Source organism: Scyliorhinus canicula, chromosome 27 (genome assembly GCF_902713615.1).
Source record: "Scyliorhinus canicula chromosome 27, sScyCan1.1, whole genome shotgun sequence".
NCBI classification, from domain to species: Eukaryota; Metazoa; Chordata; class Chondrichthyes; order Carcharhiniformes; family Scyliorhinidae; genus Scyliorhinus; species Scyliorhinus canicula.
The window spans coordinates 18,203,035-18,223,086 of record NC_052172.1 but is presented as its reverse complement, the minus strand read 5'-3'; the positions used below and the strand labels follow the sequence as shown (position 1 = coordinate 18,223,086).

Genomic DNA, 20,052 nt, shown 5'->3' with positions numbered 1-20,052 from the left:
GCGAGCCTGGGGGAGTTAGAGGGGAAGTTTGGGCCCCCCCCCCGGGGAACATGTTCAGGTACATGCAGGTTAGGGCGTTTGCCAGGCGGCAGGTGGAGGGGTTCCCTCTGCTGCCCCCACGTGGGGTACGGGACAGGGTGCTCTTGGGGGTGTGGGTTGGAGGGGGGAGGATTTTGGATGTGTACCACGTCATGCAGGAGGTGGATGAGGCTTCGGTGGGAGAGCTGAAGGGTAAATGGGAAGAGGAGCTGGGTGAGGAGATTGAGGAGGGGACTTGGGCGGATGCTCTGGAGAGAGTGAATTCCTCCTCTTCCTGTGCGAGGCTTAGCCTCATACAGTTCAAGGTGCTGCACAGGGCCCACATGACCGGGACGAGGATGAGTAGGTTTTTCGGGGGCGAAGACAGATGTGCTGGGGGGCCCAGCGAACCACGCCCATATGTTTTGGGCATGCCCAGCGCTGGGGGAGTTTTGGAAGGGGGTAGCAAGGACGGTGCCGAGGGTGGTAGGATCCAGGGTCAAGCCAGGCTGGGGACTCTCAATTTTTGGGGTTGCAGTGGAGCCGGGAGTGCAGGAGGCGAAAGAGGCCGGTGTCCTGGCCTTTGCGTCCCAAGTAGCCCGGCGGAGGATTTTGCTTCAATGGAAGGATGCGAGGCCCCCCAAGCGTGGAGGCCTGGATCAATGATATGGCGGGGTTCATCAAATTGGAGAAGGTGAAATTTGCCCTGAGGGGATCAGTACAGGGGTTCTTTAGGCAAACAAACATAAAACACAGGACGAGTAGGCCATTCAGCCCTTCAAGCCTGCTATGCCATTCAATAAGATCATGATTGCTCTTCTACCTCGACACAATATTTCTGCACTAGCCCCTTTAGCATCAAAAAAATCTGTCACTCTTTGTACTGAACATACTCAGCCCTCTGGGGCAGAGAATTCCAGAGATTCACAATCCTTTTCTTCCTCATCGCTGTTAGAAATGGGCACCCCCTTATTTGGAGACTAGTCAACATCTACCCAGCCAGGCCACAAAGAATTCAATTACATCACCTCTTATTTATCTAACGTCTACTCAATCTCTCCTCATAGAGCAAAGCCCTCGATGCAGGAACCAGCCTTCGTTGCACTCCCTCTATAATAATAATCTTTATTGTCACAAGTAGGCTTACAATAACACTGCAATGAAGTTACTGCGAAAAGCCCCATATCACCACATTCCGGCGCCTGTTCAGGTACATGGAGAGTGAATTCAGAATATCTAATTCACCTAACAGCACGTCTTTTGGGACTTGTGGGAGGAAAGCGGAAACACCCGGAGGAAACCCATGTAGACCACGGGGAGAACACGCAGACTCCGCACAGTGACCCAAGCCAGGAATCGAACCCGGGACCCCAGAGCTGTGAAGCAAGAGTGCTAACCACTGTGCTACCGTGCCACCTGTGTTCATATCCTTCCTTCAGTAAGACGACCAAAACTGTAGACAGTACCCCAGATTATAGTCTCACTAAGGTCTTACACAAGCGCAGTAAAGACTTATTTACTCTTGTACCCCTGTCCCTTTGTAATAAAGGCTAAAGTACTATTAACTTTCTGATATAAAGCGTGCAATAGGTTCCATATCATCATAATATGCAGACATGGTGCTGGTTTATTGCCCCACCCCTTCAAAAAAGTGCAATGGCTTCAAAGTACAGCATTCCTCCAATATTATAATAACAATCTATTATTGTTACAAATAGGCTTACATTAACACTGCAATGAAGTTACTGTGAAAGCATGTTAGCTTTCACTATGTGAAAATCCTGGATTAAAGCCATTATTTTCTGGCATAGTTCAGCATCACCACTATGCCCAGCAGAAGCATTAAAATGTATCCAACGTTCTAAGCTTAATGTCGCTTCAAGAGTAAAGCAGTGCGATGGGGAAGTGAGGAACCATTTACAATTGATGGACTGCAACCCTGGGCTTACCTTCGATTCAAAGCCAGCAAGGACGCATCACAAGTGACCAAACTGGGACTCGACGCCTCTCAACCCACAACTTTGTGAGTCAGAAGGCGCCTACATCTCCACAACTCCAAGCGGCAGTAATCAATGGCAGATTCCCACTTGGATTCCATTTTGAGCTCCAATTTTGCCACTGGGAGCAATTAGCACATCAGTACTGGCGAAGGAGCGGTGGGGAAAATGGCACTTAAAATAAAAGGCATTTATAAATCGCTGGCAAGGCTTTGGAGAGGGCGCAGAGACAGGTTTACTATAATGGTACCAGAAATGAAATACTGCAGTTACGTGGAGAGTTGGGATTGTCCTCCTTAGAGCAGGGAAAAGTTATGGGGCTATCTGATAGAAAATTACGAGGTGTTTCATGGAGCCAGAGGGGGAACCTGTTTACAATGGCAGAGATGTCGGTAACCAAAGGGGTACAAATTTAAAGCAACTTGACAAGAGGGAAGATTTTTTTTTTTTAAAGCGGAACGAGATGTGATAATCTGGAGTGCGTGCACTGCCCAAAAAGGCAGTGGAAGCAGATTCAATGGCAACTTTCAGAAAGGAAAATTACTTTGCAAGAAAATATTTTCAGGGTGATAAGAAGGAACGAGCAGGAAGGAGTGGGACTAACTGGATAGCCTTCAAAGAGCCAACACGGGCAGGATGGACTGAACAGACTCCCCTTTGGTGTATGACTTTATGCTTTCAAAGTCTCTTGATTTCCTTTTATTCATCTTAAATTGCTGAACCGCCAGAGGCTGACCAACAAAGATCAGAGTCTCAGTCTCACCCTTGTGTTACACACATCGAAACGCCTCCAACCCCCAGGGAAACATGTTGTTGTTCCACAATTCTACGCAAGCCACAAGCGAGCAGGTTCGTCATTTCTCCAAGAAATTTCTCTCGAAACCCAGGCTTCTTATTAATTGGAGACAGGAGGTGAATTACCTGCAGGTAATCTGACTGGACGGCTGCCATCAGGTGTTCCTTGCTTAGCTCATAGAGAATGTCGGAGGCGATGACATTACTGAACTCCTCACAGAGGAAATGCAGCATTTGCCGGTGGACCCATTTGGATCCGTATGGTTGAGAGCTCCACCTCAGGATAGCAACTAACGAGTCCAGCGTGGCACTCTCAACAATCAGGTCTTCACATCCTGTGCAGGCAGAGAAAAATCATGCGAATTAGAATTTAAAAACAGCAGCAACAATGCTCAGCACTTACAAAGCCAGTATCAATCGCAAACCATATCCCGCTAATCCTTTCGCCATGTAGGAACATCTTCATTTGCCTCTGGAATCCATTGATGGCTGTACCTGTTAATTAATTTCACAACTCCTTCATCCTGTTAAAAACGTTTGCCTGGCTGGATAGAAATTTGCTGCATTCACCCATCATTCTCTGTGCCAGCTCTTAAGGCAATTCACTCAAGTGCCATTCCCCTGCCAATTGCCACTGCTGCAGGAACAAGGAGCTTTGATTGCTTACTTAAATAATGAATCGGTAGTGCATCGCCATAACCATATTGCACAGGCATGTGTGCGCGTCCCCAGACAAATATATTCGCACATGTGCGACCCCAGATACGAGCATCCCAAGAGACCTGCGCACACGAATGCCTCCCCTACCCTATCAAAACCGTGTGCGATCCCAGCCCCCCCCCCCCCGCCCAGCAATCGTGCCCACAAAAGTTCCCACGTCACACCTGTTCCCTGCTTATTTTAAAGTTAGATCCTGAATTTTTTTTTAAATTATTTTTCTCCCCCCAAATTAAGGGGCAATTTAGCATGGCCAGTTCACCTGCCCTGCTCATCTTTGGGTTTTGGGGGGGGGGGGGGGGGGGGGGGGGGGGGGGGGGGGGGGGAGAGAGACCCACGCAGTTCCGTGAGGCAGTAGCGCTAACCTCTGCCACCCGTCATATCCTGAATTAAACTTTTCCATACAAACCATTCCAATGTATTTTCCGAGGTGGCCCTTTTTGTGGTTGAAAACCCAAGTCTTTCCCTCGTAACACAGACCCAAGGAGACTTGGGATCCGTCTTGTGCCTCTGGGCTACACCACCAGCACTTTAAGAGGCCGAAAATTCATGCAGTGTTCAACCTGCGGTCTGAACAGAGCACTGCGCAGAATGCTCATCAACTTCTTCTAACTTGTATTCTCTTCTTTCGGCAATGTATTCTATTCGCCCCCACTGAGTGTAGTTCTACACCAATTTGACATGTTGAAACCCCACCCCTAGTTGTTCCAATAACATTTATTCTGATTCTGCAAATCCCAGTGAAGAAGGAAAAAAAAAATCCAGTAAAACGTTTTTTATGCAGCTACCGTCGCATCTACTGAATCAATTTGCCACAGAGAACAAGATGTTGGTTTTAAATTGGGCTTCCAGGTCTGTCCATGGTAAGGGCAGATACAGTTGTGAAATCCCCAATGAGCCAGATCATGAAATCACAGAATTTATGGCGCAGAAGGCCATTTGGCCCATCGAGTCTGCACCGACCCCTGGAAAGCGCACCCAGTAACTCCACCTAACCTTTTGGACACAAAGGGACACTAAGGGCAATTTATCACGGCCTAGCCACCTAACCTGCACATCTTTTGACTGTGGGAAGAAACCGGAGCACCCGGAGGAAAGCCACGCAGACACAGGGAGAACGTGCAGACTCCACACAGACAGTGACCCGAGGCCGGAATTGAACCCGGGTCCTGTGAGGCAGAAGTGCTAACCACTGTGTCAATAATTGTGTTTGGCCTTAGAAAGATAATGTAGTTAACGGCAGGAGCCAGGGCTTGAAGCAATCAGATGCTGAGGTTGCAGTTTTGAAATTCAGTTTAGATCCGTCTATGAACAGGCAAGCAGTTTCTGGAAAAACTAAGTTTTGATCTGTGAACAAATTGCTTCTTCTCTCAAAAGCAGTTTAGTTTAAAAGATTTCGGCGTGAGGAGACAGCAGTTTCTGAAAAGGCTGGCAGATTAAAAGAGTAGTTTGACACAGGCAAGAATCTGCTAGCTGTTTCCTGAAGGATCTCTCTCTCTCAATGTGGTTTATGCAAGACATCTCTTTACAGCAAATATTCCTGGGTTGGCTTACAGTATTTAAAAGTGGATTATGACCCGAGTTGGCTTTTGCTTGAGTGAAGACAAAAATAGCAGTTAAGATTTAGTGCTTCATTATATCATTGTTGAGCATTGTAAGCTTTTTTTTAATATGATGTTAAAGTTTGTAATAAAGTTTGTTTTAGTATAACATATATTGTGAGTGAAATCACTCCTGTAGCAAGTATCTTTGCTTCATAATATTAAAAATTTAATTAAATATTGTGATTTCTGTGCCACATCCTAGCAACTGTTGGGGTCTGGTCTGGGATTGTAATACAGGTCTACATGTTGCCATCATAGAATGATACGCACAGTGACACCCACGCACCTTGGCCAACTCTTTTAAAGAACTATCCAATTAAATCCTTTCCCCGGTTTGATTCTCATCATTCTGCAAATCTTTCTCCTTTAAATATTTATCCAATTCCCTTTTTGAAAGTTATTATTGAATCTGTTTCCAGCACCCTTTTAGGTAGCGCCTCCCAACAATACACTGGGTTATTCTTCCCTCTCATTCCGCCTCCGTTTCTTTTGCTGCTCACCTTAATTCTTTTGTCCTCTGCTTAGGAATCCTTCTGCCATTCCTCTCTCCTAATTTATCGAATTAAGACCCTTCTAGATTTCAAATAGCATCATCAAATTACCCGATAATGGTTTCTGCTCTGGAGGGGGCCACTCCGATTTCTCCAGATTCCCCAAATAACTGAAGTTTCGCATTCCTGGTTCAATTGCCTCTGCATCCCCTCCAAGGGCTACAGTGGAGCTGGTTTGGCACTGTGGGCTAAATAGCTGGCTTGCAATGCAGAGCCGCGCACACGCGCACGAACACACACACACACGAACACACACACACCCCTCCTCCCATTACAACCCCCTTACCTTGTGCCAGCATATTGAACTCGATGAAGAGCGCGATATGGAACAGCTCCATCGCGTTTTCCAGCCTGGTCTCACTGTCTTTTCCAGTTTCATCCTGCACTTCTCTCAAGCTCCCAGTCGACGGGCTGAAAGGCAGAACCAAGTCCAAGTCCACCAGGTCGGTGTACATGCAGTGCAAAATGACTCTTGCATATTTCTTTGGAATGATTGCTTCATTCAGCACAATCCTGGCTGGGGTCTGCAAGGTCCGGTCTGTGGTCTCCTCGCCAGTGCGTATCCGCTTCTGGAGGAGATTCCGGAAGAACGGCGAGCGGGCACACAGGATGGCCTTGTGGCAGCGGAACTCCCCCTCCAGGCAGCACCCTTCAAAATTGTCAGAAACGTCGGGGTTGGAGGTAAAGCTGAGGACTGCGTCGTAATAGCAGGAGCTCTCAAGGAGACTGTATATATCGAAATGAAGGGCATTGGGCATCCCAAACTCTTCGCTGAGACGGACCAACACATCAACATTCTTGACCTGGGAATTTTGAATGCCAAATTCTCCACTGTACAAGTAGTGCAAAAGGGATGACAGTATTGGCATGTCTATGCCGACAGTGCTGATGTCCATAACTAACTCAGCACGGTCCAGGTTGGATAAAAGGAGGGTTTTGAAGAAAGGACACCGGGCTGCCAATATGGCACGATGGACAGGAAAGCACGCACCTTGGAATACAAGGTCCACGTCCGTACAGTACTTGAACTGATAGAGTTTGGCCAGGTCTTCATTTAACCGGCTGGCCTCTGGCCTGGCTATACATGCCTGAATTACCAGCTCCTTCACGGCCAACGCAGCTTCATACTGCTTCACCAGCAAACCCACATCCCGCACGTCCCAGCCGTACAGGAGCTCACGCATGTGCTTGGCATGGTCAGCCGCCTTGGCCGACTTCCGGCGCCTGAAGAGTTTCTTCTTCAGCAAGGCAAGGTTAGAGCTCCTCTTCTTCTCCCGCTTGTCCTGGCCGAATCCAGAGATGCAGAACTTCCCCTCTGGCTGACATCCGAACTGAGGATGCGAAGGAGATTCTGTCCAAGAAATAAATAACAGGTTAAAATTAAATCCCACAAGCATAGGAAGTGAGTCGTGTACTAACGGGATCCAAGCTGGTTGGTGAAGCCGAAACCAAAACACGGAGCTTTTCTTTATTGACTTGTTCAGTCTTATAGCTCTCTTCTCACACAATCCAGAGTCCCAGCTATCCCCTAATTAAAGATTATTTTTAATTAAAATCAATAAATCAAATTAATGAGACGGTGACAGCCCCTGGTGGGGCACTGGAACAAATGTGCTCAAAGACAATTAACATCCATCATCTATTTCTTTTAATCTTAACAATTCAATTGACATGGGCAGCACGGTAGCATATTGGTTAGCACTGCAGCTTCACAGCACCAGGTCCCAGGTTAGATTCCCGGCTTGGGACACGGTCTGTGCGGAGTCTGCACATTCTCCCAGTGTCTGCGTGGGTTTCCTCCGGGTGCTCCGGTTTCCTCCCACAAGTCCCGAAAGACGTGCTTGTTAGGTGAATTGGACATTCTGAATTCTCCCTCCCAGTACCCTAACAGGAGCCGGAATGTGGCGACGAGGGGATTTTCACAGTAACTTCATTGCAGTGTTAATGTAAGCCTGCTTGTGACAATAAAGATCATGAAGATTATTATTTTTAAAAAGTCATTGTGGTGTATTTTTATGCGATTGAGTTGAGCCATGGCAGTTCCAGGGAACAGAATACAAAAATAAAAATCAATGTTTACTACATTTAGCGTTCTCCAAGGCAGCCTTCAGGACGCGCGACAACGCAGAATCGCCGAGCAGAAATTTATAGCCAAGTTCCGCACACTTGAGTGCGGCCTCAACCGGGACCTGGGTTTCATGGCGCATTACATTCACCCCCCGCCACCTGGCCTGGGCTTGCGAAATCCTACCAATTGTCCAGGCTTGCTTGAGACAATTCACACCTCTTTAACCTGGGGTTACCCCTATCTCTGAATCTGTAAAGACTTGATTACCTGCAAATGCTCGCATTCTAAGCATTGCCTGGCATCTTTGACTTTGTCTATATATATGTTTCTGGAACATACCTCTTCATTCACCTGAGGACGGAGCAGTGCGCCAAAAGCTAGTGTTTGAAACATAAGAACATAAGAACTAGGAGGAGTAGGCCATCTGGCCCCTCAAGCCTGCTCCGCCATTCAATGAGATCATGGCTGATCTTTCGTGGACTCAGCTCCACTTTCCGGCCCGAACACCATAACCCTTAATCCCTTTACTCTTCAAAAAACTATCTACCTTTACCTTAAAAACATTTAATGAAGAAGCCTCAACTGCTTCACTGGGCAAGGAATTCCATAGATTCACAACCCTTTGGGTGAAGAAGTTCCTCCTAAACTCAGTCCTAAATCTACTTCCCCTTATTTTGAGGCTATGTCCCCTAGTTCTGCTTTCACCCGCCAGTGGAAACAACCTGCCCGCATCTATCCTATCTATTCCCGTCATAATTTTAAATGTTTCTATAAGATCCCCCCTCATCCTTCTAAATTCCAACGGGTACAAACCTGTTAAGACTTTAACCTGGTGTTGTAAGACTTCTTACTGCACTACATTTAAAGCATCATTAGGTGCCAGCAGGCCTTCAGCCCAATCCCATCTGCCGTTCGATAAGATCACTGATCTTTAACCCAAATCCACCCACTTGCTTTGGCACCAGATCCTTGTCTAATATATATCTACCATCTCAAGAGTTAAAATTATTAACTTGAGCTAGCATCTACTTTGTGAGCGAGAGGTCCACAATTTTACCACCCTTTTGTGTGAAATGTTTCCCACCCACCCTTTTGTGCAAAATGTTTCCCACCCTCTCTCCGGAATTAAGGTTACATCCCCATGTCCTTAACCATCCAGCAGCAGAAAAAAAGTTTCAGCAATTCCTTCCAAAACTCTACATACCCCAATCAAATCACTCCTCAAGCTTCTATATTCTAGGATATACAATCCTAGTAATCTCTCGTCATTATTTAGCAGTGAATCATTTCACTTTCAAATTTAGAACATAGAACATAGAACAGTACAGCACAGAACAGGCCCTTCGGCCCTCGATGTTGTGCCGAGCAATGATCACCCTACTCAACCCCACGTATCCACCCTGTACCCGTAACCCAACAACCCCCCCCTTAACCTTACTTTTAAGGACACTACAGGCAATTTAGCATGGCCAATCCACCTAACCCGCACATCTTTGGACTGTGGGAGGAAACCTGAGCGCCCGGAGGAAACCCACGCACACACAGGGAGGACGTGCAGACTCCGCACAAACAGTGACCCAGCCGGGAACCGAGCCTGGGACCCTGGAGCTGTGAAGCATTTATGCTAACCACCATGCTACCGTACTGCCCTAATTTGTCACGTGTAGGCTTCAATGACGAAGCCTAGGCTAGTGTAGGCTAGTGTAGGCTAAATTTGACGAACAAGGCAAATTAACCAGCACAACCAATAGGATTCTCTGTCCCCCAAAATCCTGATCACGCTGTGGAAACAGGAGGTGGCAACAAAACAATTTTTTATATTTCAAAAAAAAAATTTAAGAGTACCCAATTATTTTTTCCAATTAAGGGGCACTTTAGCGTGGCCAATCCACCTAATCTGCACACCTTTGGGTTGTGGGGGTGAAACCCACGCAGACACAGAGAGAATGTGCAAACTCCACACGGACAGAGACCCGGGTCCTCAGCGCTGTAGGCAGCAATGCTAACCACTGTGCCACCGTGCTGGCAACAAAACAAATTTTAAAAGATACAATGCAAAATGTGATAGTCAGATATTACAACAGCTACATCACAGTTCAAAAGTAATTCATTTGCTGTAAAGTACTTTGAGATGCTCTGAGATCATCAACAGCACTGTATAAATGCAAGTCTGTCTTTTTTTGTGGTTTGGTTCCCTGTTGTTATGGTCAGGTCAGCGGCTGTTAACCTTGCCTAGGCCATCTTTGAGAGGTGGCTAGAAGAAATAAGGACTGGATAGAGTGGATAGCAACAATACATATTTATTTGGGTCTTTAGTGTGGAACATTTGAAGGCACCTCGTAGAAGTCTGTGCCGCACGCGCGCAGGGAGAGCAGTCAAAAGTTAGGGAGAGTTCAACTACGGACAGCCAGGAGCTACAAAAGTAGCATTTAGAACAAAGGAATTGTTCGCTCGACTGCAGGAGGCTGGATTGGTGGTCAACATAGTTAAAAGTGAATTTGGGAAAACTCAAGTCACAGTCTTAGGCCACACAATTGGACGTGATCACGGAATGTGAAAACAAAAAGGGGCTGGTTTAGCTCACTGGGCTAAATCGCTGGCTTTTAAAGTAGGCCAGCAGCACGGTTCAATTCCCGTACCAGCCTCCCCGAACAGGCGCCGAAACGTGGCGACTAGGGGCTTTTCACAGTAACTTCATTGAAGCCTACACGTGACAATAAGCGATTTTCATTTTCAAAACTATTGGGGAGTTACCAATACCATTGAGGAGAGAAGTTCTGAGATTTCTGGGCATGAGTGGTTTCTACCAGGAATTCATGCCAAATTTTAAACAGTGTGGTTGTTCCACTGACTAAACTTCTGAAAAAGCACAAGAAATATCAGTGGGCATCAGAAAGTCAGGAGAGGGCAGCACAGTGGCTAGCATTGCTGCCTACGGCGCTGAGGACCCGGGTTCGAATCCCAGCCCTGGGTCACTGTCCGTGTGGAGTTTGCACATTCTCCCCGTGTCTGCGTGGGTTTCGCCCCCCACATCCCAAAGATGTGCAGGTTAGGTGAATTGGCCGCGCTAAATTGGAAAAAATAATTGGGTACGCTAAATTTATTTTTTTATAAAAAGTAGTCAGGGGAGATTTGACAATCTGTAAACTGTGTTGACCACCACAGTATTGGTGACACCTAATTAGGCCAAGCAAAGTAAGGTGGCAATTGATGCAAGTGATTGGGCGTTGGTGCTGAACTGCTACAGGAAGACGATGACAGAATAGAAAAGGCCCGTGGGTTATTTTTCCTCAGAAAATAAATAATCATCAAAACAAGTATTTGACGGGGCAGCACGGTGGTGCAGTGGTTAGCATTGCTGCCCCACGGCGCCGAGGTCCCAGGTTCGATCCCAGCTCTGGGTCACTGGCCGTGAGGAGTTTGCACATTCTCAGTGTGTCTGCGTGGGTTTCACCCCCACAACCCAAAGATGTGCAGGGTAGGTGGATTGGCAATGCTAAATTGCCCCTTAATTAGAAAAAATGAATTGGGTACTCTTACATTTAAAAAAAATAAAAATAAAAATAATTTAAAAATAAGTATTTGACCATCAAGCAGATGACTGAGTTTGTTACTGGCTCTGCACCATTTTGACGTTCGTGTTGCTAACAATTCATTAGAGAAAAGTGTTTATACAGACCTTAATCCTTTCAAGTTTTTGGAGAAGTTTAAAGATCAAAACGAAAGACTGTTTTAGATGGGAGTTTATTGCTACAACCATACAGGTAGCAGGGAGAACAAACATGATTGCAGATGCTTTATCATGACCGTGATGTGAGAAGGACGGGATGTGAGAAAGGCAAGTTAAACGTGGTTTGACACAGACAAGAATCTGCAAGCTGGTTCCTGAAGGATCTCTTTCTCAAAGTGGTTTATCCAAGACGTCTCTTCATAGCAAGTATTCCTGGGTTTGCTAACTGTATTTAAAAGTGGATTTTGATCAGAGATGGGTTTTGTGTGATAAAAAAATAGCAGTTAGAAATTAGTTTCATTTCATTGTTTTAAAATTTTTTTTTTTTTTTTTTTTTTTTTACAGTAGTCAATTCATTTTTTCCAATAAAGGGACAATTTAGCGTGGCTAATCCACCTACCCTGCACATCTTTGGGTTGAAGGGGTGAAACCCACGCAAACGTGGGGAGAATGTGCAAACTCCACAGGGACAGTGACCCAGAGCCAGGATCGAACCTGGGACCCTGGTGCCGTGAGGCAGCAATGTTAACACTGCACCACCGTGCTGCCCAGTTTCATTTCATTGTATCCTAGCAACTGTTGGGGTCTGGTCTGGGATCTTCTCATGTCATCTTCAGAACTCGCGTTCCTACCTATCTTTTTTTTAAAAATAAATTTAGAATATCCAATTAATTTTTTCCAATTAAGGGGCAATTTAACGTGGCCAATCCACCTACCCTGCACATCTTTGGGTTGTGGGGGTGAAACCCACACAGTCACGGGGAGAATGCGCAAACTCCTCACAGACAGTGACCCAGGGCCGGGATTCGAACCCGGGTCCTCAGCGCCGTAGGCAGCAATGCTAACCACTGTGCCACCGTGCCGCCATTCCTACCTATCTTTGCCATTAGCAAATTTAGCAACCACACCATCAGTCCCTTCAGCCAAGTCATTTATATAAATTGTAAAAAGCTTGAGGCTCCAGCAGTGACTCCTATGGCACTCCACTTACAAGTGGGGCAAAGGGAACAGGAGCAGGAGCAGGAGGCAGCCATTTAAGTCTTTCAAGCCTATTCTGCATTTAATACCACGGTTGAACCAACTTTCCGATTCAATCCGCATATCACTTGATCGCTTTGGAGTCCAAAGATCCATCAATCCCAAGCTTGAACATATCTAACGATTGAACATTCACACCTCTGTGGGGTACAGGATTCCAAAGATTCACAATCCTTTGAGCGAAGCATTTTCTCCTCATCCCGAGACTAAAGCGTCCATTTCTAGATTCTTCAGCCGGGGAAACGGTCTCAGCATCGACCGGGTCAAGCCCTCTCGGGAGTCTCCTACTTTTCAGCGAAATCATGTCTCATTCTTCAAAACGGGTACAAGCAGATTCCGTTCAATCTTTCCTCACAGGGCAACAATCTCACCCCAGGAGTTAAGTCAGCGAATCGTTGCTGAGCCCCCTCTCAAGGCAGCCTTTGGTATGGACATCAACACTGTGCACAATGCTCCAAGTGCGGTGGCTGCACAATTGCAGGAAGGCATCTGCACTCTTGCCTTGCAACAGAGGCCCACGTACCATTTGCTTTTGGAATGCTTGCTGCACCTGCAAGGTAATCTTGCTCGGTTAGAAGGCTGCAATTTAAGACAAGTTGCAGCATCTTGGGGAGATTCCAAAAAACAAAAAAGAAGAAATTAAAAGAGTGAAACTCAAAGATCTGCACGGTTCAAAGTTTCCACAGCTTAAGCTGTCATTAATGGAAAAAAAAACGGCAGGACAGAATTCTCCCCGCTGGCTCGGAAAGTTCTTCCAGTTTGGAGGAGCTGGAAAGAAATCAGAACTTTGTTCCTCCCACACTGTCGCGCAGCGTTCCCAATTCTGTTAGATTCATAATCAAACACACGCCGAGGCTTCTGGCACTGGGACAAGTCTTCCATCTGCAGTTGCTATATTCAGCAATCAAGAACATTAGCTCCCATTTTCCGCATGCCGTTGATCAATCATCACAGCGCTTGCTGCCACGTCGATCCTCCTCCTCTCCCCCCCGCTGAGCTGCTCTTGGTCACAGGCCCGAGTCCCTGGTGAGTCAGCAGTGCCATCTTTCAGTCCGCAAAACTCAGCACCTTTTAACATTACAACATGCTGGAAATACTCAGCAGGTCAGGCAGAGAAAGAGACTGTCAATGCTTTTTAAGTTGATGGCGATCACCCATCGTCAGTTCGGATGCTGCCTGACCCGCTGAGCATTGGCAGCATTTTCTATTTTAATTTCAGATTTCCATTATCTGCGGTTTTCCGCTTTTGTGTGGTCACTGCAGGCAGGGCACTTAACACGAAACGAGGCCCCGAGTGATAACGGCCAGGCTGCTGCACAGCTACGCATGCACACGATCACGCTGTATAGGATCGGCACTCCTGGCGGGGGACCCCTCGCATGGATGTGAACTGGACTTGGAAAGCCAATCCAGGAGTTAAAAGTTGTGTCTGGTACACATCACTGGATAGACAACTTTTTAAATTTAATAATAACGTCACATGTAAAATCTATTTCACAGGCAAAAAAAAAATTACACTAGGTAAGGACTCCAATAGGAAAATAAAATATTAGGGAAAAAAAGGGAATCATACACACTCGCGATGCACAAGGGGGAATCATACACACTCGGGATGCACAAGGGGGAATCATACACACTCGGGATGCACAAGGGGGAATCATACACACTCGGGATGCACAAGGGGGAATCATACACACTCGGGATGCACAAGGGGGAATCATACACACTCAGGACGCACAAGGGGGAATCATACACACTCGCGACGCACGGGGGATCTAGACACTCGCGACGCACACGGGGATCTAGACACTCGTGACGCACACGGGGGATCTAGACACTCGGGACGCACACGGGGGATCTAGACACTCGGGACGCACACGGGGGATCTAGACACTCGCGACGCACAAGGGGGATCTAGACACTCGCGACGCACAAGGGGGATCTAGACACTCGCGACGCACAAGGGGGAATCTAGACACTCACGACGCACAAGGGGGATCTAGACACTCGCAGCAGGGAAAAGTATGGAGGTTCCATGTAAGCTGGTGATTTAATCAGTCCCTGAAATCACCTCCAATATTGCTCTATATTCATACAGAAATCTAGCATGGCTACTATTATTTCCTGGCAAGTAGATTGCCTGCTTCATAACGCCTCGCCCATAATGCTGAACTAAAATGCCAGATTAATAGGATGGGGCCTGTGCCATGAACGGAATCTATGCTGCGCATAATTTTTGAAGAAATACCTGCTTGTTCACCTTATTGCCCAGTGAGGAGTGTTGCTTGGAGCGCAGAAAGGCTACTACATTTGGCCGCACAACAATGGTAATTCACTGTGCGAAGGGCACCAACAGATGGTGGGACAATTGTCAATTTTAATCAAAAAAGATTACAAGCCAGGAAAACATTTGTGTGCGTGACTGTGCGTACATCAGCTGGGGACTGACCCCCATTTCCTCCTAACAGAGTGAATTAACTCGGGACACTCAACATAGATTCATAGAACGTACAGTGCAAAAGGAGGCCATTCGGGCCATCGAGTCTGCACCGACCAACTTACTTCCACCCTATCCCCGTAATCTAATAACTCCTCCTAACCTTTTATTTTTGGACACTAAGGGCAATTTAGCATGACCAATCCACCCAACCTGCACATCTTTGGACTGTGGGAGGAAACTGGAGCACCCGGAGGAAACCCACCCAGACACGGGGAGAACGTGCAGACTCCGCGCAGACAGTGACCCAGCGGGGAATCGAACCTGGAAACCTGGCGCTGTGAAGCCACAGTGCTATCCACTTGTGCTACCATGCTGCCCTTCTAGAATGGTGTAAAAAGAGCAGCCACTGGACAAGGCAAAGACAGAAATGCTTATCACAACCTCATACGGTTGATGGATAGATGGCAGCCAATTTGCGCACAGCAAGACCATGGGCTGCTTGGTGCTGTTGGTGGAGGGATAAATATCGGCCCTAGTGCACCAGAGGCCCAGACTCCAGCAGGGAGAAATAAAAAGGATTGGAGAGCAGTTATAACTGCCACGTTTATACAGCTCATAGTGAAGTTATTCTGACTCACGAGAACAAGCTACATCTAAAAACACAGTAGCCTGCATCACTGTCAAGACTGATATTTACTGCCCATTCCTAGTTACCCTGAGGCAGTGACCATTATAGTCTGTGTGGTGAAGGCGTTCCTATAATAGTACCTAGATCGGATATACAGCACAGAAACGAGCCATTCAGCCCCAACCAGTCTTTAATAATAATAATCTTTATTGTCACAATTAGGTTTACATTAACACTGCAATGAAGTTACTGTGAAAAGCCCCTACTCGCCACATTCCGGCGCCTGTTCGGGTACACAGAGGGAGAATTCAGAACGTCCAATTCACCCAACAGCACGTCTTTCATGACTTGTGGGAGGAAACCCACGCAGACCCGGGGAGAACATGCAGACATGTGGGCCTCTGCTGCACAGACATGACCCAAGCCGGGAATCGAACCTGGGACCGTGGAGCTGTGAAGTAACTGAGCTAACCACTGCACTACTGTGCTACTTTAAAAAAAAAATAATTTAAGAGTACACAATTCATTTTTTCCAATTAAGGGGCTAAAAGCGTGACCAATCCACCTAGCCTGCACATCTCTTGGGCTGTGGGAGCGAAACACACACAAGCACGGGGAGAATGTGCAAACTCCACACGGACAGTGACCCAGAGCCGGGATCGAACCTGGGACCTCGGCGCTGTGACGCAGCAGCACTAACCGCTGCGCCACCTTGCTGCCCTCTACCATGCCACTTTGGCGGCATCCTGAGGTTGTGATGGCACTATATAATGTATGCCTTTCTTCCAAGAAAGATCAGGAATTGATTTTGATTGCCGGGCCTTCAACGTTTATCACATTGCTTAGCATAGAAACCCACAGCATAGAAAGAACACATTTCCCCGCTCCCCCCCTCCAGTGTGCTCAAATTGCCTCTCTCCTGCTCTTTCCCCATAACCCTGCGAATTTCCCTTTCTCCAACTATTTTTTTATCCGATTCCTCTTTGAAAGTTACAACCACCCTTTCCAGAAGCGCTTTTTAAGATCACACAACATTCTGTTGCATAACAAAACAAATTCTCACATCCCTTCGGGACTTCTGCCAAAGTTTCTATGTCTGTATCATCTGGTTATCAGCCTTCCCACCGATGCAAACATTTATCCCCAATCAAACCCTCAATCTCAACACCTCTTATTTTGTTAACCCTTTTAACATTCTCTGCTCAGGGGAGAGGGCGTGCCCCGCTTCACAAATCTTTACCTACTAAGAAACTAGGGAATTATTCCAATAATCAACCTCCCTTAATGTCGCTGTAACATGAGTCACATTGGAAAAGGAGGCCATTCAGCCCCTCGAGCCTGTCCTGCTATCCAATTAGGTCACCGGCGATGGCACTCAGATTGTGTAATAAAATTCTTACCACCAACTGCATTTGAAGATTGCGTTTTCACCCCAGCTGTCGGACATGAAGGATACGGGTAGGCAGAAGCATTAACACCCATTTTCTTTGTACACACATGGCAAGAATCTCTGTAAGATAGTCTTCTTCCACTCGGCAAGCAACTTCAGCTGTCTACTGACAGAGGCCCAATACACCGCATGAAGAACAGTTCCTGAGGGTGGGGGGGGGGGGGTGGAAATTAAGATAGATGAGTGATTTCCTCTGCATCTACAATGGTCATACTTGGCCCCAATCAACCGGAACCACAAGACCCAGAGCACAAAACCATGTCCCATCATCAAAAGGATGTTCTTTACATATTACAATTTCTTCTCACCTTGTAACGTAAAGTTTGACAACACAAAAAAATTAATTGGTCATAAATTGGCAAGTTGTGTTAAACTTGTATCAAACTTTGGTTAGACCACATTGAGGAATACCATGCACAGTTCTGGTCGCCATATTATTAAACAGATAGAGGCACTGAAGAGGACTCAAGGAGATGGTTTACAAAGATGATACCGGAGCTGCAAGCGTGTACACATCAGGAAAGGGTGGTTAGGCTTGTTGTCTTTTCTCTTGGAGGGTGGGGGGGGGGGGGGGGGGGGGGGAAGAGAGAGAAGAGAAGCTGAGGGTAATAGAAGTCTTTCAAATTATGGCAGGTTTTGAACTTTGAACAAGTGAATGCAGAGAACACGTTTCCACTTGTGCAAAAGTGCATTAAGACAGGATAATCAAGAAATCCAAAAGGAAATTTAAAAGAATGTTTTCTTTAATGAGAGGCAAGTGTGAGAAACTCACATCTGCAGGGAGTTTATGAAGTGTATAATATTGGTGCGTTTAAGGGGAAGTTAGACGAGCATATGAGGAAAGATGAGGGGAGGCTGGAATGGAGCACAAACACCAGCATGGAGGGGTTGGGCCAAATGGCCTGTTTCGGTGCTGTGTGTCCTATGTAATGTTTGCCAAGATAACAAGTGACGGCATTTTGAAATCAATCAATGCACTGGATGCAAATCACATGGGATCTGCTCCAAATGCAAAAGGAACACTATTTCTTTTTATTTCCACTATTTCTGATTCCAAAGTTTTCCCTCCCATATATTTTGTTATGAACAACTCATTTCATTACCCTTGTAACTTGGCAATTTAAATTTTGAATTAAAAATGCAAATGCATTTTACTTCAGTTAGGTTGGTTCTTATTTTCTTTATTCTTTCCGGAGATCTGGGTGTCACTGGCAAAGCCAGCAATTGTTCCAAAAACCTGATTGCCCTTGAACCAAGTGAACCAAGGGGGCAGCACGGTAGCATGGTGGTTAGCATAAACGCTTCACAGCTCCAGGGTCCCAGGTTCGGTTCCCGGCTGGGTCACTGTCTGTGCGGAGTCTGCACGTTCTCCCCGTCTGTGCATGGGTTTCCTCCGGGTGCTCCGGTTTCCTCCCACAGTCCAAAGATGTGCGGGTTAGGTGGATTGGCCATGCTAAATTGCCTGTAGTGTCCTTAAAAGTAAGGTTGGGGGGGGTTGTTGGGTTACGGGTATAGGGTGGATACGTGGGGTTGAGTAGGGTGATCATCGCTCGGCACAACATCGAGGGCCGACGGGCCTGTTCTGTGCTGTACTGTTCTATGTTTGTTACACCATCTCAGAGGGGCACTTAAGAGTCAAACATATTGCTGTGGATCTACAATAATAATCTTTATCAGTGTCACATGTAGGCTTACATTAACACTGCAGGGAAGTTACTGTGAAAATCCCCTAGTCGCCACATTCCGGCGTCTGTTCGGGTACACCGAGGAAGAATTCAGAATGTCCAATTCACCTAACCAGCACGTATTTCAGGACTCGTGGGAGGAATCCGGAGCACCCGGAGGAAACCCACGCAGAAGTGGGGAGAACGTGCAGACTCCGCACAGTGACCCAGACCCGGAGTCGAACTCGGGTCCCTGGCGCTGTGAAGCAACTGTGCTCACCACTAGTACTGTGCTAGTACCACTAGCACCACTGTGCTACCGTGCCGCCCAATCTGGAGTCACAGGTAGGCCAGACCAGTTAAGGACGGCAGATTTCCTTCCCAAAAAGGTCATCAGTGAACCAAATGAGTTTGTCCAACAACCAATGATAGTTTCACGGTCACCATTACGGAGACCAGCTTTCAATTCCACATTTTGTTCATTGCATTTAAATTCCACCAGATGACACATTAGCCTGGGCCTCTAGATTACAAGCTCAGTGACATTACCCCTCCGTCATCATCTCCCCCCCAAGTGCACAGATTGGAGCATCTTCTCTCTCTTCCCCACCCCCAACCAAGTGCACAGATTGGAGAAATTGGGAGTGGTTTCCTTGGGGAACTGAAGGTGGAGAGGAGATTTGATAGAGGTTTTCAAAATCATGTGGGAACTGGTCAGAGCAGAAAGGGACAAAATCCCTAGTGGAAGAAACAAAGAGGGGGCAAAGATTTACGGTAACTGGCAAAAGAAGCAACAGCCACATGAGGAAAAGCTTTTTCATTTCAGCGCGTGGCTAGGATCTAGAAGCACTGCACAAGGGTGTGGTGCAGGCAGATTCTTTAAAAAAAATTTTAAAAATTTAGAGTACCCAATTCATTTTTTTCCAATTAAGTGGCAATTTAGCCTGGCCACTCCACCTACCCAGCACATCTTTGGGTTGTGGGGGGCGAAACCCACGCAGACACGGGGAGAATGTGCAAACTCCACACGGACAGTGACCCAGAGCCGGGATCGAACCTGGGACCTCGGTGTCGTAAGGAAACGGGGCTAACCCACTGCGCCACAATGCTGCCCCGGTGCAGCAGATTGCAACACGGCTTTCAAAAGGGAATTGGATTGTTATCTGAAAAGGAAGAGAGAGTGTGCAGGGTTACGGGGAAAAGGCAGGAGAACTGCACTTGGTTTCAGGGAGGCAGCACAGACACGGCAGACTGAATGGCGTCCTTCTGTGCTGTATATGTTCTCCCTGGCCAATAGAAAGCAAACCATCTCTTCAAAAGGGCAAAATGGCGATGGGAAGCAAGGCGCAACA

At 46.8% G+C, this 20,052-nt stretch overlaps 1 protein-coding gene across 3 annotated transcripts in view; it reads right to left on the bottom strand.

Annotated features, from left to right (window-relative positions):
- The window catches only part of LOC119958007 (BTB/POZ domain-containing protein 7-like), an 81,665-nt gene that overhangs the window by 47,620 nt on the left and 13,993 nt on the right, over window positions 1–20,052 (bottom strand). For all 3 annotated transcript variants that reach the window (XM_038786262.1, XM_038786263.1, XM_038786264.1), the window contains exons 2-4: window positions 16,987–17,179; window positions 5,969–7,033; window positions 2,937–3,145 (exon numbers count right to left, since the gene is read on the bottom strand). In XM_038786262.1, coding sequence (XP_038642190.1) covers window positions 2,937–3,145; window positions 5,969–7,033; window positions 16,987–17,068 — 1,356 coding nt within the window. In that variant the 5' untranslated portion in view covers window positions 17,069–17,179. The remainder of the gene's footprint in view (window positions 1–2,936; window positions 3,146–5,968; window positions 7,034–16,986; window positions 17,180–20,052) is intronic.